Here is a 23,431-nt window from a genome sequence, read left to right on the forward strand (position 1 = left end):
AAATTTTACAGAGAAGGAAAATGAGGCTGATTTGCCCTGAGGGCCACATGGCCAGCCTGGATTTGAACCCAGCTCTCTCCAGACTCCACATGCAGTCTTCTCTAGCCAAAACATTTCTACACTGAGCTCACTTAGGTCCACACTTCAGATACTTTTCTCACTGACAAAGGGATTCTAGAGGAAAATTATTTGGAAGAAAGGCTTTACCACCTATTGGTTCCCAAATTAGCCATTACATCTTAGAACCAAGTCATACTGAAAATAAGTGAGCTTGGAGCCAGGAAGGCAAGAGAATCAGACCTGAAGTCTTGCCTTCACACATAATGGTTCTAAGTCAGCAATAACATGTAGTGGAAGGACCCTCAGGGGGCTCCCTCTACAAAGGAAACCACAGGTCCAGCCCCCAGCAACCCCCAAATAAAGTCATGTCCTCCCAACTCCCTGGGGCGCCAGGCCCAGACGGAAGCACTCAGACCAGCCTTTCCAAACATCTTTCCCAAGGTAAAGACAGGCTTTTACTTTGACAGGGGGTCATTATTCGCTGCTTCGTCATGGACCTCACAGGCAGTCTAAGCTAATGAACACTTTCTCTGAATATTTTTTTAAAAAGTAAAATACAGAGGATTACAAAAGAAATCGATTATACAGAAAGTTAATTAAAACCCATTCACAGACCCTGGTTAATCGCCCCTGAAAAGGTAATGAATGAAATAGTATGGTTAACGTTAACACAGTGCTTGTCTGTGCCAGGAACTGGACTGAGTGCTTTATGATGATCCCATGTGGTCCTCACAACCGCCCTGGGAGGGAGGGGCTGTGAACATCCCTACTTTACAGATGAGGAAACCGAGGCAAAGTTTAATTCAGGTCTTCCTAACTCCACCTACTCCTTCTCTACAAGCCCTTGAGTCAGCCATAGTACGAACCTTTAGTATTTACATGCAACTTTCGATGTATTTCCTAATGGATGAAAAAATCGGTCCCAGACCGTTCCCTCCCTTCCCCCACCCCAAACAACTTAAAAAAAAAATCTCTAGCACACTGAAAACTGATTTCAGGTTTTATTTTAGAATTTATAAAATTCCAGTGTCATCCATATTCATGAGCCTTTTTACACGTTTGCATATAATCTCCAAATTCCAAAGTTAAGGCCAAGGGATCGTTGCCATGGAAACATAGGATATGGAAGACATTAAAAACGAGAAATGGGACAGACAATCCCCCTCCCCCCTGCCCAGGATGTGTTTACTGCACATGGGGACAGTGAGGAGACAAAGTACTAGGTACAATCATTTTATGACCTTTATTTTTAAAAGGGTGGGGAAGGGAGGGGGCGAACCCCAAGAATTTGAAAGGGGCTTACAAATATGCTGCTAGGAATCAAACTTGCATCTAAGACATTTAGCAGTTAATGGAGATGTGCAAAAGGTTTGCAAGAGTATTTCATTTACTTGGAGAGGAGGGGGTGATGGTCGTGGACAACGGACGGGAGACGGGTGCAGAGGACTGAGGGAAGGGTGTCAACAAGAAAGGTTCCAAACACTTGAGATGGAAGAGAAGGGGGAAAACGGGGGCAACAACCCCCCTTCCCCCCAGTACCTTAGAGACACGGGGACACCCATTTTCTTCGGGATCCAAGTCTGGCTGCCCCCTACACTAAGCTCCACCTTCAGCTGGGGACCCTTATCTCACTCCTCCCACTAAGCAGCTCAAGCCCACTTCTAACCACAGGCACTCTGCCAGAGCCACTCGAGGCTCAAAGCAGTCACAAAACTCCTGCCTGGTAGGAATCTAAGGATGGAGATAACTAAGCAAGCTTCTGCCGCCACTTCAGAAATGCTTCAGCAAGAAGCTGGGAAGGTCCTGGGGAAGAGGAGCTGCAGCTCCGAGCTGAGCCACCTCCTGGAGGTCAGAGGCAGGGGGTGGACAGGGCCTCCTAGGCCCCTTCCCCCACACAAAGATGACAAACGAGACTCTCGCTGAAAGAACAGACCCACTAAAGGGAAGGGTTTGGCAAGGAGGGCTCGGGGAGAGCCACTCCCTCTGCCAAAGCCTGGCGGTCAGGGTACAGAGTACAGGCTTAGCCACCAGACACCCAGAGAGTTGCACAATGAGCCCTTGAAGAAAGGAAGATCCTCTCTGGAGCAAGGGATCTCAGCACCCATTCCTTGTGGTCCCCATTTTGCTTCACCCTCTCCAGTCCAGGGGGAGTTCATTAATGGCCTTAGCACCTGAAGAGGTCCCAAGAGCCGGTGCTGCCCCACCATGCCCTCTGCACCAAGCCACCTGGCAAGGATCCGAGAACGGCCCCAGGTGTAGGCCCATGGGACAAGCCACCTCTCACAGGCTGCCAAGCCTACCCACCACCACGAGGCCTCCCAGAGAGAAGCCACAACTGTTCAGGGGGCTGGGGGAAGGGACTGTTCACCTCCTACTGTGGGGAGCAGAGCACTCAATCTTGAATGCCACAGCCAACAAAAAGAATTACAAACTTAAGAGTCTAAATCAAGAGACCAGGTGCAGGAGACCACTGCCACACCGGCTTCTGAGGTAGAAAGAAGGCGACTGTAAATAGCGTTGGTTTTGTTTTGGGGGGCGGGAGCGGGAATTAGAGGAGGCAAAGAGGGAAGAGAGAAAAAGAATCAAGGCGTTCTTTGTCCAGGCTGTCCCAACTCGCCCCTCACCTCTCCCCATGCCGTGTCCTAAAAAAGCAAGGTCTATCCCGATAATACTGTCATTAACATGGGCTGACTCTGGAAGGGAAGAACAAAGGAAAGGGACCATGAACTGGTTTTCTGGGTTTGGTTTGTTTTACGTGGATTTTCCATCCGGAGGAGGCTGCCGTTTGGGTGGTGTGTCTGTGGAGTCTGGGTGGCCTCGGACCAGCCCCAGGCAGGCATACCCTCAGCAAGGACCATGCCAGGTTATCCCTGGTGCCTCTCTGGTCCCTTCCACCATTATCGCTAGTCTCTTTCGATCTGCAAAAACCTCCTCCTGGCTGTCCAAGTCTGATTCTCTCTCTCCTCCCAAGTCCTGTGCTAAGTGGCCTTTTGGGCAGGTGGCAGAAAGCAGATTGCGCTCTATGAAAGGAAGGCCTAGGATAAAACAACCACCAAAAACAAACCCAAAAGTGGAAGGGCTGGGGAAAGGAAGAGGGCAAACATTTTGGCTTTTATAAAGTCAAGGAAATTTATTTCCTGAGGTCATGACACAGGAAGTAGACTCCTCGCCACAGTACAGGAGATCTCATAATGAAGGTTAGAGTGCTTAATGACATGCTGAGTGGACCATGAAGCTTAGAAAGTCTCAATTACTTTATTATGAAGCATTTCACTTGTGTTTTTAGTGTTTAAAACAGTGGAAAGCCTGTCCCAGAGTGGAGATGTCAAGGAACAGATCCTGAGTGCAAACTGGACGCTAAGTAAGGTCATGAACCTTGAGGCCAGCACGCAGGACCCAGCACTCCAGGCTTCACTAGGAGACCTCTTTGGGGTGGGTGGGGGTGGGGTGGGGGCGGGCAGGGGACACACAATTTACATAGGATCCAGCCGCTGGGTCAGATTAAGACACAGTATTCGTGGTGGGGTAGTTTCAGGTTGGCAGCTGGAGAGGTTTCTCCGTTCTGATCATTATCGTTTGGGGCCCCAAGGGAGAGTCTTAGGGGCTACCTGAGCCCCAAAGCTTGGGAAATCTTCAGAGCTGCTCATGTCAGGAGCCTATGGAGAAAACAGTGGGACAAACGTAATCACAGAGAGTTCACATCCACCCCTCGCACAGCAGGGTTTCCAAACGTCACCTACTGACTATCCCCAGAGAAAAGAAAATGACCCACCTCCAACCAAAGGAAGCAGCAGCACAGAAGTGACAAAGCCAAGTAAAGGAGGAACCAGACGATGGCCGTGCAGCGATGCCCATGCCCGCCCCCCAACCTCGGCACCGCAGCGAGCCCCACACAGAAAGGGGATCACAAGCAAAGACCCCAGAACCCCTCACAGGGGTGCATTCCGAATGGGACCAAAACCCTACTCAGCAAGTCCAGGCCACACATGGCTTAAGGGCTGCTGCCCAGGGTAGCCAGAAAGAGAAGCATGGAGGCAGTTACCTTCTCACTGCTGCCTGCTGCCCAGGGGGCGTCCCTCACCACAAAGCCCTTAGATGGTGCCTTGGCCTCTTCATGGGCAGGGGGCTTCATGTACGCCTGCAGAGCCTCGGAGTCCACCACATCAGCCAGCTGCCGGGCCAGCACAAAAGGAATTTCCAGGTCAAAAGATGTATTTGGGACCCACAACAGGCCACTCCTGTTCCCGTGGACAGAAGTCTGTCCATGTGGTCTCTGGAACTTCCTCTCACACCTTCCAGGTCCGAGGCCTCCTCTAGCTAACAGACCAAGCATGCAAATGGGCACCCACCCTTATGATGGAACACAACACAAATCTTCTCACGACTATGACCGTGTCCTCAAAAGGGCCAGAGTCTGGCTGGTGTTTCGAGTCTGTCAGAGCCACCAGCATTGGGACCACCCCTGGTACACACAGACTCAAAATATCATCCAGAGCAGGTGTGATCCTTGGCACTCAATCACAATCTTCATGGCTGAAACTTAGCCCTTCCATCTCACTGGATCCTCACAAAGTGCCTTGAGAAAAGTAGTATAAGGCACTATTCATGCCCAGTTTACAGTTATGGAAACTGAGGCACAGGGACTGAACAAGTCAGAGGGACTAAGTGAAAAACCATGGAGAGAAACGCACAAGAGTAGGCAGCTGGCTCCTGGGACAGAAAATCTGACACACTGCCAGGTATGGTCAGTGTTCAGGGCTAACCCTAAATTCGTGTGTGAGTTGGTTTTTGACAGAAGTTGGGCCCTGCCTGAGTAAAAATGGAAAAGGCTGTCAAGATGGGAGTGGTGCCCAGGCCACGCCAGATTCCCAGTCCCAAACCCTCACTCTCTGGTCAGACTGTCCCCTGCAGACACTCACGTATTCCTCCTCCAGGTTGAGGATGTGATCAATGGCTTCCTCCACATTATCAGGAAGTCCGGTCACAGTCACACAGTTAGGGTCGGGGGCTCCGCTCTGCGGGAAACGGATGTCTACCTGCAAGACAGTCGTGGCTAAGCCCAAAGAACCTACCTCACTGTGTCAGGTCTGACCTTGGTCTCTTGAGGAAAGCTTCCACAATTATTCCAATGAAAAATCAATCATCTGTTAAGTCAATGACTTCTCAGAGGAGGAGCAAGTGTTTCCCATTCCAGGCAGCCAGTCCCCTCAGCAAGTGAAAAGGCAATCCAAGCTGGGGTACACAGTACAAACTAGGTAGCCCTCTCTTCTGGGTCATGCCTCCACCTCGGCCCACTTAGCCCCAGAAACACTGGTCACAGTAACTAGAACTTTAAACATAAACAATATACGCAACCAAGGATGTCCACTGGCAACCACAAAGAGGTATGGCCTAACATTGTGGGTGAAGGGGGCATGCAATTTGCCGGCAAACCAGCCTCCCCTTTGCCCCCAAGATCTGGCTCAGAGAGAGGGGAGGGCTCACAAGCAGACCCTCGAGGAGAAGGGGGAATTTTAGGCAGAAGCTTCAGGCCTGCAAGACAGGAAGGGTTCACCTGCAATTTTAGGGCTGCCGAGCAAGCGCTGTCACAGTCAAACCACAAACAGTGAGTGTCAAAGCACTTAGGGACAAGTGATGAGCAGGGAGCCCATCAAAGCCACCCTATGCCCACACTAAACTCACTTTGAACTCATCCATGATTTTGCGGATGGCCTTGCCCCGGGCTCCAATAATGCGGGCGTGGACGCGATGGTCCAGCGAGACATCCTCTGAGACCATCTGCTCCAGTTCTCCAACAATCTTCATGATGGCATCACGAGCAGCCTCTGTATTCTTTTCGTACCCTGTGATAGTAATTTGGTCCTGCGCCTTGAAAGAGAACAGAACCACCAACATGAGAAGGGCTGTCTTAGGAGTTCCTTAGAGAAGAGAAATGTCACCATGTGCTGCCCAAAACGGAGATCGGTTTAGTAAAAGAAGGCCCAGCATCCCAAGTGATTTACTCTAATTAGGGAAAGAAAGGAACCAATTCTGCTACCAAAGGGACATTCTCAGGAAGAAGCAGTTAGCGTATGCCAGGGAGGTCAGCATGGGTCCAAGCAGCTCTTGGAGTAGTACAGCGTGGGTGACTGGGGTAGACAGAGGGGTCCTGCTACAACAGGTACAATTCGGATTAGCAGGGACAAATGATGCAGGTGGTGGGATGAGCAAGGAGACCAGTGTACGGACAACATCCTTCAGGGAGTCCTGGGGAATCAAGGTTACGGAGGGCCAGAGAAAGCCAATACAGGAGCTAGGCCTTCCAAGAAATAGGTGACAGGGAGGCTGCACCCCAAGTCCCTGAGCATGGAAGTAACAGTTCTGACATGTATGCAGAATTGGGGGGGTGTCAAGCAGAAAAAGCAGCCAGAAGACAATTGGCAGACACAGAGCCCTTAGGCAGAGGGCAGCCGCTCAGGGTCAGAGAAGGGGGACACAAGTGAACGGTTCCAGAATGCAGCTGTCCACACAAGGCCAAGAGCTGGAACCCCAGGAAGGACCAACCTTATTTCAGGAACCCATGATCAGAAAGTCATGTGGGCTCAACCGTCATGAGGAAAAGCCCCCACCAAAGAGCAAGTGGGTAGTCAGAGGACGAGAACCAGGTCAGGCAACGCCAAGTGCGAGAGGCCAGAGACCCAGTGAGGAGGACGGGGAGGTCAGCATGGGCTCGAGCAGCTATTGGAGCAGTACAATGACCCCAGCGTCAGGGCATAGGAAGGGGAGGAGGACCAGGGAAGCCCATCAGGGAAAGGCAGAGGAGTGGCATGCAGGCCCCTCCTGATGTTCAGTGTGGCCAGGTTGACCTCAGGCAGCCAGGGCGGCCGCTGCCCAAGGTGCCTCTATACACTTCCCAAGAAGGGAACCACACAGAGGTAACTCAGCAGCTCTCAGGAAGAGAAGAGAGTGAGTCAACACTCCCCACAGCCTACCTGGGGGAGACAACATGCAAACTGTGTAAGAGAGTAAATGGAAGGTAAGCTCAAACGGAAGGTACTGGGGAAAGGCTTCTGGACAAGGTGGGACTGTAACTGAGATATGGAGGAAGGCAGGAGACAGATGAGGAGGGAGAATTTCAGGATGAGAGAAGGCCAGCGTCACTGAGGAGGGTGCCACGTCAGCAAGGACACAGTCCTGAAGGTAATGCACAGCAGCACTCCGAGTTTGTGGAATATGTATGTACAGGGAGAAGAAAGAGGAGAGTGAGAGACAAAGACAGGCAGGGGACAGGCAGGGCAGGGGAGGCTTTCTTTAGAAAGAACCATCTGACGCCCAAAGGGCAGGAGTGGGCAAAGACCAGAGGCAGGAAGACCAGACAGAAGGCCACTGCCCAAGGCAGGAGCTCTAACTATCCATCCCCAGAAAGGGACTGATTCACAAGCCCCGGGGGAACCATCAACCAAAGGGCCCTAAACATCCCAACTGCAACAATGCCCCACCCCCACTGAGCAGGGGAGTCTGGGAAGGCAGCATCTGTCTCCACGGAGAAAACCCTTCTTCCCAGGGTGCGTGCTCCTTCTCCCTCTCCTCTCTTTGGCAGGACAGTAATCTACTCTGACCAACCCCCATAACAGTACCATGGCCAAAGGCGTTTGACAGTCTGCAGTGCTCTTTACAGACACACCCTGGAGCTGGGCATTAGCCCCTGACTGCTCCTGCTCACCTGGTTTTCATCATCCTTGTCAGGAAACTGGATGTTTACTTCGTGTTCCATACGGATCTGGGTGATCACTGCCCCCTTTCTCCCAATAATTTTAGGGTGATATTTGGGATCTACAGTGACATTCAGCTTAAAGCTTCTCAAAGCCTATAATGGAGACAACCAAGTGTGAGGATGAGTAGAAAATGCAGACCCAACCACAGCTCTGTAAGATGCCTGCTTCTCTCTGTCCTTTCCTCACCTATCAGAGTATAGATGACCTCTACAAAATCTTAAAAGTGAATGCCTGAGGAGAGTGGTGAGTGAGGGTCTCACAACCCTAATGGGAGCCCATCTCACACCAGATATTTAAAATCGATGGACATGTGACCTGAAATTCTCCGCCAGAAGAGTCACAGACCAAAGTCTCAGTGGTTTATGGGGCCTGGGAGGCAGAGTGTGACTCGGGAGTTCCCTTGTACTGCAAATACAACTAACGTTTAACAGCAATCCTTCACTTCTTAGAATGACATACATGACTGAACAGCAAACCACGTCCTGTGTGGGGAGCCTAAGGGACCATTAAACAAGCTGCCAGTCTCTACCTATTGCCTACTACAACCCCACCCTGCCCACACACACACTCACACACAAGAGGGAACCCAAGAAACAGGTGTTACTTGCATGAGGCTTGATTAGCCTGTGGGCTATGCCAAAGAAGTAGTCTTTGCGTCATGCCATACTAACAGCATGCCAGCTGAGAGCCAGGAGACATCACCCAGATGGCTCGGAGAGGGCATGGACTGCTGGGTGCCACCTGGCATTCAGCCTTCATGGAATCAAAGTCAAACTCAGGGTTTTACCTAAATGGGCCACACTCTGAACCCACATTTGTTTAAGACAATGTTAAAGACCTGCCAGCTCCCAGACTCCATTAAGGATATTAAGGATAATTTAATTCAGCCAATATTAGCTTCCCAATTAAGATATGAAATGGAAATAAAAAAAGGAACGTAAACAGATGAATTTCCATCCATGGAGAAGCACAAGTTTAAGAATTGCTGTTTCTGATCCTACCAGGACTAACTGGAGCCAGAATGAGAGCAATCTCATCATCCTTCAAGGCTCGAACATAAAGGCTGCCTCCCCAAATGAAGGGCGGCTATTAAAGCTTAACTTCTGCTTCGAGAAGCATCCCACTAGCAGAGACAGTCTAAGAAGGAAGACGCAGCTATGGGAGCGCATATCCGGAGCTTCCCCCCCACACGTACCCGGTCCTCCTGCTCAGCTTGCAGCTCCCTCACCCGCTCCAGGAGGCCAGCCTTGGCCCGGTCCAGGTTGGCAACGAGGCCAGTGATGGCAATAACGTCAGACTGCAGTTCAGGTGCTGGGACTTGGATATTCACCTAAATGACAAGCACCAGACTGAACCGCAGACACGCAGGCCAGCCCCCAAACTCCCAAGGCTTGCCACAGGCCAGCCCCCAAACGACCCAAGAGGGGACTGAGCACCTGCAGGCACTGAGCCCACCCGAAGTGGGCAAGCACAAGCAGGGTCACTGTCAGACTTGGCTCGGGGCCACCCAAGGGAGATTAAACAAAATCAGTGGATATGAACCTGGGGGTACAAGAGGCAACCAGGGGGGTCCTGAAAGGTACCAGGTATCCATTGTATCCCACAAAATGTCACTAAGCACAGGTAGCCAGCTGCATGCTTTGGAGACCCAAGGTCCCAGGCTCAGTTTAAGGCTCACAGCAGCAGCATGCCACCAGTGGACACGACCAGCTTGCCATATTGCTGGAAAGGGGTCCAGGCCAATGTACCCATAACTCTGTTGAGGGCTCCACTGGCCAACTATTAGCAGGGTGCCAGAAAAGGGGGGCTTCCAAGAAACAGGGAAGGGACTGACCTGGGGCAGTAGCTGAGAATGTCACTAACCTCAAACTCATCCATCATCTTGCGGATCCCACTTCCTTTCTGCCCAATTATGTAGCGATGGAGATCAAAGGGCACGTCCACCATGATGGTGACAGGAACCAGCGCCTAACAGAACAGTAAAGACAGAGAAACAGTACAAACGGGGGCCCTGGACAAGCACATTCCACGGGCCTGGCCTCCCCTTGGGCCACCTCCAGGGCGCAGCCCAAGCTCTTTCTCTTCCACAAAGGAAAAGGAGCTGCACAAGCGGGAGCAGAACCTGGGCAGAGACTCCCAAAACTTTCCCAAGGCTTCACTCATCAGGCAAACCAAAAGGGGCCAAATGCCACCAAAGGGCAGCTGCCACTTTCTTGGAAATAAGCTTTGCATGCCTCCCTGCCAATCTTTTCTGGGGGGTGGGGGGAGAAAGAGAGGGAAGGAGAGAGGGAGGAGGAAAAGGAAGGGGGTGGGGGAAAGGAGGACCTAACTTCCAGTTAAGATTTATTTTAATTCATGTGAATTAGAAAAATATCCAAAACCCAATACAACTGACCAAGCCCCAAGGAAGAGGAGTGGAAAGCTTAAACAAGGTGTCTCCCAAACACAAAACACAGGCTTTAGAAGGAGAAAAATTTTTGGTTTTCTAAATTTCTAAATTTTTGGTTTTTCTTCTAAATAAACCACCATTGGGCTGGGGTGACCTGTGCCCAAAGCACCTGGGTAAGACCGAGTCCCAATTCCCAAGAAGAAATCAACCAACCTCAAGAGCTTCCTTAGCGGCCTCACACTTCTCTTTTCGACCCGAAATTATGATGATGTCACACTTTCTTGGGGAGCTAGGGTCAGCCTCTTTGATGTATTTCCCCTCCCCAATTTCTTCCCCATTTTCTTGAACAGCTGGCTCAGCAGCGGGAGCTAAGACAGAGTAGACAAGTCACCGTCACTCATGACAAGCACAGGCAGCTCTGACATAATGCTTTAGAGGTTCTTACTGGAGCGACACAGTGAACCTGAAAGCCAATGGTCGGGCCTCTGGATACCAAAAGAAGTGTATGTATCTCTCTCCCCATCGGTCAGTCGAAAAGAGGATTCATTAAGTGCATTTACACAGTGCCCTGAAGGTCCACAAAGAGCGCTTCGCAAGGAGCTCGTCTGACCCTCAACCACCCCAGGAAGTAGGTGCTGTTATCATCTTCATTTTACAGATGGAGAAACTGAGGCAGGCAGCAGTGAAGTGTCCTGACCCGGGCAACAGAAGCAGGACTTGAAATTGTGTTCACATAGCTCTCATATCTTGGCAAGGAGACTCTCAAGTATTTTATATTGTCTGTGGCTATTTTCAATGCAATTTCATTGGTAACATAAAAAGATGTGGATGATTTAGGTGGGTTTATTTTTACATCCTACAATTATGCCAAAGTTCTTTCAGTTAGTTTTTCAGCTGATTCCTTAAGGTTTCTATAGCTGGTCTCCATTATAGATAACACTTGCACCTGGTTTTACATCTACTACTTAGTAAGAAAAGTTTCATTTATCCCTATGCTTTCTTGTGTTGGTTTTTTTTTCAAAAACAGGAATGAGTGTTGCATTTTGTCCAAAGCTTTTTCTCCATCTACTGAAATAATCATTTATGTTGGTTTGTTATGAGTATAATTATGCTTCAAATTTTTCTAATACCGAACAGCCTGATTCCTGGTAAAAATCCAACCTGGTGGAAGCATATGACCTTTTGGATATATTGATAGTCCTCCTTGATATTTTATTTAAAATTTTTGCATCAATATTCATTAAGGAAATTTGTTTAAAAGTTTCTCTTTTAACTCTCCCTAGTTGGAGCTGCAAGGTCGTATCTGAGTTGTGACACAATCTGAGGTATAATAAGGAATCTGAAGGAATTTGGTTAAGACTTTATCAACTTTTTCAAACAGTTTATGTGGTACTGAACCTGTCCTTTAAACGTCTGGTAGAATTTGCTTAGGGGCAGCTCGGTGACATGGTGTATAAAGTGCCAGCCCTGGAGTCAGGACGATTCATCTTCCCAAACTCAAATCTGATCTCAGACACTTACTAATTATGTGACCCTGGGCATGTCACTTAACCATTTCCCTCAGTTTCCTCATCTGTAAACTGAGCTAGATAAGAAAATGGCTAACTACTTCAGTAATCTTTGCCTAGAAAACCCTAAATGGGGTCAGGAAAGTTGGACACAACTGAAACGACTGAACGACAGCGACAACAAAAGAATTTGCTTCAAGACCTACCTGGTTCTAGGGTTTTTTCCTTTGGGAAAGAAAGGACTTTTCCCTCCCTTTGAGTTCATTTACAGCTTGTTTGATTTTTTTTCCTAAAATGGGGTTAATATCCTATTCTGTTGATCTGGGCAGGAAAGTGCCATGCCCAGGGTGTGGCAGCTGGGAAGAGGAACACTCCCCTGCCCCTGTGCTGCACACAGGCTCCTTCGGCATCCCTGGGTCACACTCTTCACGGCTTCTGCAGCTCCTCTCACTTCCAGAATCAGACAGAAAATCCTCTGGTATTTGAAGCAAAAGAACATTAAAATGTTTCTGACACTATGAGACACATTCACTGCCAACAGCATCTTCCCACAGAGAGTGAGGAATCAAGGGGACACTGAAGGTTGCAAGCCCGAGTCCCTGGGAAAATGCTGGTACCCCCTCAACAGTAGACTTGGGAGTGGACAGAAATGATTCTACTGAGCCAAATGAAAAGAATGAATTATTATTAAAAAAACACCCAACTAAGGAGAGTTTCAAGACTGCTTTATTACAGCTGAGTTGATGCTCAGTGCATAGAACATTAGGCTTGGTGCTGGAAGAGATAACCAGCTTAGCCAGATTAATGTGTCTTCATGCAGTTTGCCATCTTCTTGGGGAAAAGGGATGGACAAAGACAGACAGACACAGAACAAAATCTAAGTCAATTATAAAGACACAAGCAAGGAAGGCTTCATGGGAGGCAGAAATTTAACAGACAAAAGAGGAGTAAGGGAAGACACAAAGCACTAGGCATAGGGGGCAGGGGGGGGGGGACCAAGGACTATGGAAGTCTAGCTCCCCACGTGACAAGAAACAGTATGAGCTGAGACTGGGTAAACTGAGTCACTAGGAAGAACCTAGGCCATGGAGTTCAGACCCAGACTCAGCTAAACACAGCTCAGAGAACAGAGGCTGGTTATGCTCAAGTGAAATGATGCAACAGAAGAGGAAGGAGAATTTTCATTTTATCATAAAGATTCATATGCTGAGTGGGAGGAAGAGGAAAAAAGTCCCACCTCCAAAGAGGCCAATGTTACAATGGGAATAAAGTGTGAAGGGGAAAGACCACACAGGAGAGATGTTCCATTATGAGGAGCCATGGTTTGAGTCAGAGGAGGGACGAGAGAAGGTAGAGTCCAAGATACAACCAGCACTTTAAACCTGTGAAACTAGATGAATCCTAGTCATCCCTGGGATGAGAAGAGCAAATAAAACCCTTGGCTATGGCCACAGTTGGTTTAAGGTGGCCCCAAGGTGGAGGGAGGCAGCCTGAGACAGAGGCCTAGAGCTTTGAAAAGAGAGCAAGGCTAGAGACAGAAACCTGCGAGTCAGGTGTGAGTGGTGGGAGCAGGCCCTGGATGGCAAGGGTGAAGCATCAGGGTCTGGCTGTGAAGAAAGAGGCAGAGAAGACGCCTCAAAAGGAGCCCAAGGGGCAGGAGAAGTGGAGAGAAAGAGAGGGAACAGAAAAGAAGGGAGAGTCAAGAGGTAGGATCACCAACAAGCAAACCCAACTCCACGAACACTGACTTCCTTGATGCACTCTTGGTGCTCTGACCTGGAGGCTGGGGAGTCGGCATACTGTCCCTGGTCCTCAGTACTCAATGTGATTCAGCAAGGCCATCCCCAAAAGAGGACCTCTAGTTTTATGGAATCCCAGCTTGCCATGACTAATTAACTATAAGCATCTCTCTTTCAAAGCAACAGAAAATTGCCATAATCTTAAATGCCAAACGGAGCCCGAATGCTAAGCACGCAGCCTGTATCCCAGAGCTGGAGCACCCCTTGTTCCTCGGCTGTCTTGATCCATGGCCATGGGGTGTTGACTAAGGACATCACAGCAGACATTTCATCCCACTATTTTTGCCATCTGTGAAGAGGTGGTGTTATTCTGCTCCTGGGCAGCTACCAATCAGCAACATTCACCAAGGACACACACTTGTAGAATTGTACACACAAAAACACTCTGGGTTGGTCCACCCAAATTCCCAAGCAACAGTCACAGGAGGGATAGACTCTGGAGGTAAAGTCAGCCTAAGTGGACCAAGTGTTAGGATCATTTCAGTCCAGGCAATGTGAGAAAAGTGCCTCGTGCTCAAGTTAAGCTTATATGAGAGCCCATACACACAGGTCAGAGGATGGCCAATCAACTCCACTGGCACTCACAGACTGCCAAGCCCGCCAAAACAAGAGGAGGAGAACCCTTGGGATGGGCAGCACTGCTTCCCCATTTTGGGGTCACATCTACTTCCTTACCTTTCACACCATCTCCCCTTAGAGTACCTTTCCCAGGAGAAAAGAAGACAAACTGAATGAATCACCCAGGCAAAAAGTCTTCTCAAGAGGCCGGAGAATTACAGAATGTAGACAGCAGCATAGCCACAGGCCAAGCCCACCTCTGCCCACTCCTCCAAAAGCAATGGGCTGAGAGAGTGGGAATCCAACCTCTAACACCTATTTGTTGTGGAAGAGAAGGACCATGACACTCGAACAAGGGATCAGACTGGTTGTGGTAAAGATACTTTGTGAACCGCAGAGTGCTAGAGAAACAGGATCAGCTGCCCCAAAGCCTAGTCCCATGTCCCCACTGCAGCTGTCACTGGGGTGTTCTGAACTCTCACAACAAACACATGGAATCTCATGTACATAAAACATTCTATAACCATCAAGCACCATGGAGACATTTAAGACAGTATTATATGCAGAATCATCACAAAGATGAAAAAGTCGCCCTGCCCCACCCTCCCCCAGTCTGGCTTACACACGAGAGCCCCCACACTCACCTGGGTTCTCCTCTCTGTCAGGAAATTTAATCTGGACACCATAGTCACGAGTGATCTGCTGGATTCGGGAACCTTTGGGGCCCATGATGGAGCGATGGTACTTCTGGGGGATGGCACACTCCATTGTCACTTGGGCCTCCTTCATGGCCATGGCAGGCAGACAGAAAACATCAAGCACAAGTAGTTAAATGCTGTACGGGAAGGTCACACTTGACTTTTTCCTTTAATAAGCAAGGCATGGTGGCTACCATATGAAGTCCTGTGAAGGATCTCACAAATGCCTGGGTCGAAGCCCCAACACTCAAAAGGCCACCTGTGTGTGTTCCTGCACTGCCGGGAGATGGGGATCACAGTGCTCTGTCCTGCCTGTCAAGTTCCAAACACTCACCACAGGCAGAGAGGATCAACTATTAAAGACTAGAACCAAGCAGATAATCTGTAAGTCAATCCTCTACAATCATCTCTGCAACGTACTAAATTTAGGACGATACCAGGGCAGCCGGCTACATCAGACTACCACTGCCCACTCCTTCGTCCCTATCTGATGCTCCTCACCCTTCCCTGGGCACTGCTTTTAGCCAACTACTCTTCATATCAGACCTCTTCCTCTCCTGTCCCTTCTAATCACAGGAAGCTAGCTCTCCCCAGACAAAACTGGATTCTTTGCAGAATTGGATATACTACCTCTCATCCCTCCGGACACACTGGTCTTATGGGAGAGCAAACCAGCTTCTTCTTCCCAGGTCCTCCCCTTGCACATGAAGGTCACTCTTGGTGACTTATCTCCAGGATCTCAGGTTCTCCTTCCTTCCTTACGAAGTAGTCAGTCTTGGTCCCCACCTCAAATTCCTGTGTCTCAAACTTGAGGACTTCAACAGACAAGCTGATGTGCCCTCAAACGCTCACTCTTTATGGCCTGTGCATGACCTCTGCTCCACCACAAACATGGAGATGGCTCATCGCCCATGGGTTCCACCTCCACAAGGCCCAACTCTGAAATCCTGACAACCACAACCACCATCCTGAACCTGTCCTCTGTTCTCACTGCAGCCTGTCATCTCTCTAGCCTTCTTGGACCACTGGCCTAGCTCTGTCCCCCTCCAAACGTGGGCCCTCGAGATCACCAGGTGAACGCTGCACTTTCCTCAGTCCTGCTCATCCCTTTCCAATCCCAAGCCTGGCTGATGCCTACCACTGGCCTTCTCCACCATTAAAAGCCCTGAAGGGAGACAGACACCCAATCAAATAGCCAGACTACAAAGTGGGGTGACCCAATCTCCACTACACCCTCCCTCTATCAGCTCTTATGCACTCCCCACAGCAACTCCTCCAAATCGTTTTAACTGTGTCCAACTAATAGGTATTTACTTTTCTCTCCTTCCCATCCACCCACCCCAACTGAAAAAAACAAAAAGCTCTTAAAGGCTCTGTAATCGTTGACTATGCTCTCTCAATCACCCCCTTCCTTGTTTCTTGTAATAGTGTTCCACTACGCTGCTCTCCCATCACTGGGTTGGCCATCCCCAGAGATGGGCAGCCCCTCACTTTCCAGGTCTTTGCCATCACAAAAGGAGCTGTTCCAACTACTTTGTACACACAAGTCCCTTTCCTCTTTCTTCGGTCTCTTTGGGGGGGTATAAGGCTAGTAGTGGAGGTGTGCCCTGCTGAGTCATGTTGGGGGCACAGTTCCAAATGGCTTTCCAGAATGACTGAATCAAACCACAGCTTCCACAATAGTGCATCAGCGGACCAATCTGCAGGGTATGAGAGAGAACTTCAGAGCTGCTCCACGTTAAACGACTTTTAGTGATTTGGAGTATCTTTATAAGCCAAGAGATAACATGAATTTGTTCCTTTGATCATTCTCTTCAAGGGGGATGTCATTCTATTTACAAACTGGGAATCCAGCCCTAACACAGCTTAGAAATGAAGCCTTTCTCAGGGACTCCTGCCACAAAAATGTTCCAGACCTTCCCTGTTGAGCCATGGCCTCCCTGCTTTCTCTCGGGGTGGGCTGTTTTATCCTTCTTATCAAGGAAGGGCCTCCTTCCCTTCCCAATCCCACACTGAATCCCCCAGCATCCGCCTGCTCCACTCCCAAAGGACAACGGATCCTCACACACCTTCTACTTCTGCTCCTGAGCCTGCCTGCGTTCTCTATCTGCTGTTCACTTCCCGATGCCCTCCAACAGGCCCAGATCCCCACCCGCTGCTGAGCACTCCTCTCTTCTGCATATGCTCTCCTCTCCGTCTCTCCTGCAGTGGAAGTACCCTCCTGTACCCTGCCCAGGCACAGAAAGGGCCCAGGGCCCTGCCCTGCCCCCTCCCCACTTCTCTCTACAGGATCTCATCAGCTCCCATCTCTCTACAGAAGAACCCCAAGTCTCCCTATCAATCCCTCACTGAAGGCCTACATCACTGACCTAGATGGTACCTTGAACACCCTAAATTCAACATAACTTTGTCTTTCCCCACAACTCATCCCTCCCTCACAATCTCCCTCCCATTCTTTCAATCTCTCAGGTTCATAATTTCTGTCATTCCCCACTCTTCCTTCCCCACCAAAGCCTTGTTGCTTCCAATTCCTCAACATTTGCCATGTTTGTCCACTATTGCTCACTCACACCATGGTCACTCTGGTCTATGGCCTTGCTGGTCCACAATGGCATCCTGATAGACTCCCCCCCTCCCTCCAAAGCACAGGACAGACCATCATATAACCTGTGCAATCAAATGCCTATGATGGGCTTCGAAAGTGCTCCAGTGTCCATTTCCAAATTCCTGCACACACCCATGTGCCACAGCAGTGGCTTATGCTCCCAGTAGACAGCCCCCTATCTCCAGTCTCATGTCCACACCATGTCTCTAGGGTACTCTCCCTGTTTCTTGCCTCTGGGGGAGTGCTAGGCCCCATTTAAGACTCAGCTCAAGTAGAGCTTAACACATCCCCTACGTCTCAGAGACATCAACCGAACCAATGTCCCATCACCAATATTGGGCCCCTAAGGTCAATCTTTGTTTTTCAAGTATACAGCTAACGAGTCAATAAAGAAAGAACAGGAAACGCTGCCCTCAGTTCAACACCCCCTGAGTACCAGAGAAGAAGAGTAGAGCCAGGCCTATATAGGAGTTAAAAGATCAGAAATTTGAAGGCACCCTCCCTCCATGATCCAGCAGAAACACTGCCCATGGGGACACGTAACTGGGAGTCCTCCACAACGTCTGACTAAAGCCTCACTAAGGCACGTGAGCCTGATAAGTTAGAACACAAGCCTCTGGCCCGCCCCCCCAGAGTACACACCAAGTCTTCGATAATCTCCTGGATGCGTTTCTTGGCTGCCTCCACACAGTCTTTGGCTCCTTTGAGTGTGACTTTATCGCTCTGGCTACCAGAACGAGGGAAGCTGACCATCACACCACCATACTCCTCAGCAATCTCCCGTAAGACCTGGCCTCTTCGGATGACAAAATGGCGGTGATGCCTAGGGTCCACTAGCATGCAGTCTTCTACCACGTTATCCTACAGAAAAGAGGAAGTTAGGAAAAGGAAGGCTGGATAATGAATTTTCAGGCTGGAAAACCTCATGGAAGATGGCTTCTAAATCCCATTTCCTTTCAAGTCCATGTCAAACAAGTCAAAGTCTATAGGTCATGTGACGGATAAAGTGTATGTAAGGTGGCCTGCCAGCTTTAAAGGGTCGGATAAATGCTACTTACTGTTACAGGTGTCTAACACAGAGACATGAAGATAAGCAAAGAAAGAAAAAAGACAGAGCAAATTCCCAGAAGCCCACCACAGCAGACAAAGCCACGGGCAAGCCAGGATGGTGACAACCCTTACAGCACAACCACATGTTTCAGACCATCAATCAGGATGCTTGGGAAATGGTCACTGTAGCCCGTGGGCAAAGGGACCCAAAGGAGAAACCAGAGTCTTACCAGATTTTTAATGAGAATCTCCAGTTCCTTCTGAGCCTCTCTGACAGCCTCCTCTGTCCCAATGATCGTTATCAGCTCCTGATCCTTGTCTTCAGATGTAGGGAAAATGATTCGGGCTCCCGTGTTGTCTCGTACTTTGCGGATGTTCCCACCCCCTTTGCCAATCAGGAACTTGTGGTACTCTGGTTTGGCACGGAGATCCACGGTATAGCTCTTGGTTTGCTGCCAAACACAATTCCCACATAACCTGTTAGATGTGCACATCCCCCTATGGATGATGAGGGAGTTTAGAGGAGCAAGTGCTACAGCTTGGCCACCCACCTCCCACGGTTCAATGAGGCCTGGCAGCTTCAGCCTTCACCTGGAAAACAGGTCTGTTTTTCATCTGTCTTGCTAATTCCTAATGAAAAAAGCCCGACTTCCCCAACCCATGCACACCATTAGCAATGAAATGCCAAGTTCTGAGGGGGCAGCAGGGGTGTGAGCAGACAGGCAGGCACCGCTGAAGCTGTGGTGGCAGGGCCGGCACAGGTCACACCCCCTGACCTCAACTGTCCTGCTTCTCCTCTGTCCACCTTCCCCTTTTCTCCATGTCCTGCACTGACCGTCTGCCAGGCCCCAGTTCTTCCTCTTCTATGCTTTAGAACCAGGTAATGCCATAGTCAGGGCTAAAGGCAAAGACTCAGGAAGCCCTGACTTGCCACTACTGCCAGTCCTGGGGCGCTGGACCAGAACCCTGAGGTGCAAAAAACCAGGAGGGTGGCTTGGGAGCTCAAAGGGATGGGGGAACCAGGTCAAGTGCATATGAATTTTATGCAGGACACCAGGAGCCTGAAAAAGGCGCTGTATCAAAAGCCTGCGTCTTAACTCATAAAATGCCCCCACGAGCTCAACGCTCCAGGGGAGAAGCTTGTCCTGCTGCCCCCATGAGATGTGCCCAACCCTCCCCTCTCCCTCTTCCACTTGCACTCCTGGACCCTAATCTCAGATCACCACCAAAGGGTGAGGCGACCACTGACCTGCCAGAGACAGAGAAGCAGACATTCAGAGAACGGTGGTCATGTCTGACAGAAGGAATACGAGTGGACCTCCACCCACCACCCTGCTCCTCCCCTGCAACCAGCCTCACTTCTCGGTGATGCCTTCTCTTCCCTGCTCACCTTCTCTTCCGCCAGGTGTAACAACTGTCTTTTGGCTTTCTCCACATCTGGGGCCGGGCCCCTGATGACCACGGTGTCGATGCCCGAGCCTTCGGTGGGAAAGTGAATGTGCACCCCCCCACACTCTTCCATGATGGAACGGATTAAGCGGCCTTTGGTGCCAATGAGGGAGTTGTGAAGCTTGGATGGAATGGACACCTCCACTTCTGTAATGTTAGCCTAGGCCAAAATAAAGCAGGGAGTTAGTTATCTTGTGAGACAAGAAAGTGCTGGGGGCTGGGAGGAGAAATCAATCTAGGTTCTATTGAAATATTCAACTGCTATACTGTTGGGCATGGCCCATGGGCCTGAGATCAAGGGGACCAGAATCTTGGAAGATGCAAGAAGGAAGATGAGCTCATTTGCTTTGAGAGAAATGAACGGCTGTTTACTTCAGAACAGGAGGGAAAGAGAGGCTAAGAAATGGTGGCAGAAATCTCTTTAAGAGACCCTGCCATCACACTCATGTTGGGGCCATGCCAGGGAGCTGAGGGGGCTTGGCTCACATCAATCCTCCTACTTAGAGACTCTATACATCTTTGTAGCATCTTGATTTTAAAACTCCAGTGAAAGTTTATGGCAAGAAAATCATCCCCAATTAAAAACAAGCTGAACATTAAGACAATTAAATTCTGTTTATAAAATCAGCCTGACCCACAGAAACCCGAAATTGCTCCCAAGGCCTTTCCATCCTATGGCCCCGGAACCCTGACCCTCCCTCTCTCCAAGGGCAGGAGCAGAGCTCTGCCTGCAGCGCCACGCTCCCCCCCCCCCCCGCCCCGCTCCCCACCCTCACCAGGTCTTTCTGAATGGAAAGGATCCGGCTTCGAGCAGCCTCACAATTGGCGCGCTTGCCTGTGATGACAATCGTCTCCGAGTTACTGTTTTCCGCTGGCAGATCAATCTTGGTGTTGCTTTCTTCACGTATCTACAAAGGAGGAGCCCTGCATGAAAGGCTGACAGAAGCGGGGGGGGGGGGGGGGGGGGGGGCATTTCACCAGGCCTCACCCCCCTCCCCAAGGCTGGGCCCTGGCACAAAGAGAGCAAGGGCAGGGGCGCCGCGTCACCTTTTTGATGTTGGCACCACCTTTCCCAATGATGTTCTTGTGGAACTGCTTGAAGATTGGAACAGAAATGGAATAGCTATTTTCAACCTAAAAAAAAAAAGACGAAATGGTAAGTGACCACAAGAGCGAGGAAGCCTTTTCCCTAAAGCATCTGTGATGATTTGTGCTCCTCGGATTCTACGAAAGGAGACTGACGACTGTTGGCCAGGACTGCCCGTCTCCCAGAAGCGCAGCTCCTCATGCTGGGGCAGATGGCCCCTGAGAATCCAGTCCTTCACAGCAGCACAAGAAGGATGTAAGCCCCAGACAGAATCAGAATCTGTTCTGTCCTGAAAGAGCCACGTGGCAATAGTCGTTGGCCGTTCCCCTTCTTGGGGCCATGAGCTCTGCTGGAAACATGTTCCTTTCCCCCCTCAGAGAGCTCTGAGCAGCAAACCTGCCAGCACAACCAGACGGATCCCCTACTCAAGAAAGCTGCGCACTCTCTCTCCACCTCTAACTCTACTCAGAATGGGAGGCAGACAAAAGGAGATCTGACAGCTGGACAAAATAAAAGGAAATGGGTGAGGAGAAGGATCTATCCTCATGTATGGAGCAGTGAACAAGGAAAACCCACTGCCCAACAGATGGCTGCACAAGGCTATTCCACTGGTGGGAACTGGGAAAAAACCACAATCCCAAACCCTCCAACTCCTTCCTTATCAACAACACCACTGACTGACACCTAGACATCACCTCAGCAACCGAAGTGAGGGCATTATCACATCACTCCCATAGGAGCAAAGGGGCATCAGTGGGAATGTTGTTGGTTTCCCTACTGAGCCAAGTGCACATACGATTAAGAAAAAGGAGGAAATCAAACATACTCATGTCTAGTTCTGCATGTCCCATGATACTCTCAGAACCCTGCACCTCCAGCCCCAAACCCCCAGGTAAGACAGGAAAGAAGCACAGCCAGGCCTGGAGCACCTACCAGATCTGCCGCCATCTTCTGCATGTACTTGGTGCATTTCTCCACCTCGTTCTTGGGGCCTCTGAGTTGTACGATGTCACTTTTTTGGGCTGGGTCTGGAAAATTAATGATGACCTGGGAGAGATAATCACCAGTCAGTTTGGTGGGGAGGCCCATGGGGCCCACAAAGCAGGTGCATGCCCAGGCCATTCATAAAGAAGGCTTTCGCTCTGTCTAGGGGCCAGTCAGCAGGGCCTCCAGATCCCCCAGTTTCTCAAAGCCAATGGAAGAACTCACTGCATTAGAGGTCGTCATGAAATCTCACCTCTGGGAATTTATCACGAATTTCACGGATTCGTTCACCTTTCTGCCCAATGATTGTTCGATGAAATCTCTGCTCAATGATTAAGTCCTTGGTACGTTCATTTTCCTAGAAACACAAACATTACTTAAGGACATGAGCAGATGGAGGGTCTTCAGAGTCAAGCCACCACTGATTCTTTAAATCACACACATGAACCAAATAAAAAGCACACCCCAGGTATTCGTCGAGAAACAATGTTCAGAAAGTTGTGAGACCAATCTCCTGTGGCTCCAGGGGACAGCAGGTCCACCCTCCCCACCCAGGATAAGGTGGCTAGCAGCAGAACACCAGAGGTGAAGTCTCACCACTGTGAGAACCCTAAGTCGGGGTGCCTTCATCAGAGGTTTACTCCCCTAAGCCTGGGAGGCTCCAACAAAACAGAAAGCCACAAGAGCTAGGCCAGTCTAGAATTTTACCAGGCTCTGCACTGGCTAAGTGGAATCTCCTAAGTCGCCTAAGGTGCTGCTCAAAGGACTGAGTCTGGTCAGGACTCCAGGGCCCTTGGGCAGGAGGCCACTACCCTTCAGATTGAACTTTGAAAAAAGTCTTCTCTTTTCAATGCCCTTCTCCCTTCCCAGAGACTTCCCTTTCCTAGGCCATGGGCATGCAAGCCCACTATATGTGGGCCTTGTTCAGGTCTTCTAGCCCCCACCTCTTTTTCAAGAGGTTAATTTCAGCATAATCTTTAATTGATTTTACAAAAGATTCCAAAGTTCATGTCTCTGGCAGAGCAGCCCCAGGAAGGATGCAAGAAGCATTCTTCTCTCAGAAGGTTCTCCTCCTTCACGTGGAGCTTTTCTTTAGGTGCAAAATTGGGGAGCTTTAATTATTACCCACAGCCGCCTTGAGATGCACGCTTATAGGGTGCCTAATTCCAAGTATATCTCTTAAGGCTAGAGATGGCAAACACTGGGTTCCTTTAGGGAGGGACCATAGCTCGTCCAGAGGTGGGGTTAATGAGTCCAAAGAAAGATGGCACAAAAAGTCTTCAGGCTCACCATACGGGATGCGAGTTCCAGCAGCTCTTTCTTGGCCTGTTGGACGCCCTGAGGGTCCCCCTCAATTCGGATCAAGTTGCTTTTTTCATTATCAGGAGGGATTCTCACAGAGACCTTGTACTGATCTTTGATTCTATTTACTGCAGGGCAAACAAACAAACCAGCCCATCACTAAAAGAAATTATCACCATCTCTGTGGT

General features: G+C 49.8%; 1 protein-coding gene across 4 annotated transcripts in view; it reads right to left on the reverse strand.

Annotated features, from left to right (window-relative positions):
- Positions 1 to 1,047: 1,047 nt before the first annotated feature.
- The window catches only part of LOC118845748 (high density lipoprotein binding protein), a 90,437-nt gene continuing 68,053 nt past the window's right edge, over positions 1,048 to 23,431 (reverse strand). For all 4 annotated transcript variants that reach the window (XM_036753768.1, XM_036753769.1, XM_036753767.1 and 1 more), the window contains exons 12-28: positions 23,232 to 23,371; positions 22,195 to 22,299; positions 21,891 to 22,004; positions 20,918 to 21,004; positions 20,647 to 20,778; positions 19,812 to 20,030; positions 18,652 to 18,873; positions 18,014 to 18,232; positions 14,713 to 14,851; positions 10,417 to 10,571; positions 9,678 to 9,782; positions 9,010 to 9,144; positions 7,763 to 7,906; positions 5,743 to 5,928; positions 4,980 to 5,096; positions 4,103 to 4,231; positions 1,048 to 3,716 (exon numbers count right to left, since the gene is read on the reverse strand). In XM_036753768.1, coding sequence (XP_036609663.1) covers positions 3,630 to 3,716; positions 4,103 to 4,231; positions 4,980 to 5,096; positions 5,743 to 5,928; positions 7,763 to 7,906; positions 9,010 to 9,144; positions 9,678 to 9,782; positions 10,417 to 10,571; positions 14,713 to 14,851; positions 18,014 to 18,232; positions 18,652 to 18,873; positions 19,812 to 20,030; positions 20,647 to 20,778; positions 20,918 to 21,004; positions 21,891 to 22,004; positions 22,195 to 22,299; positions 23,232 to 23,371 — 2,435 coding nt within the window. In that variant the 3' untranslated portion in view covers positions 1,048 to 3,629. The remainder of the gene's footprint in view (positions 3,717 to 4,102; positions 4,232 to 4,979; positions 5,097 to 5,742; positions 5,929 to 7,762; positions 7,907 to 9,009; positions 9,145 to 9,677; positions 9,783 to 10,416; positions 10,572 to 14,712; positions 14,852 to 18,013; positions 18,233 to 18,651; positions 18,874 to 19,811; positions 20,031 to 20,646; positions 20,779 to 20,917; positions 21,005 to 21,890; positions 22,005 to 22,194; positions 22,300 to 23,231; positions 23,372 to 23,431) is intronic.

Source organism: Trichosurus vulpecula, chromosome 4 (genome assembly GCF_011100635.1).
Source record: "Trichosurus vulpecula isolate mTriVul1 chromosome 4, mTriVul1.pri, whole genome shotgun sequence".
Classification (NCBI taxonomy): domain Eukaryota; kingdom Metazoa; phylum Chordata; class Mammalia; order Diprotodontia; family Phalangeridae; genus Trichosurus; species Trichosurus vulpecula.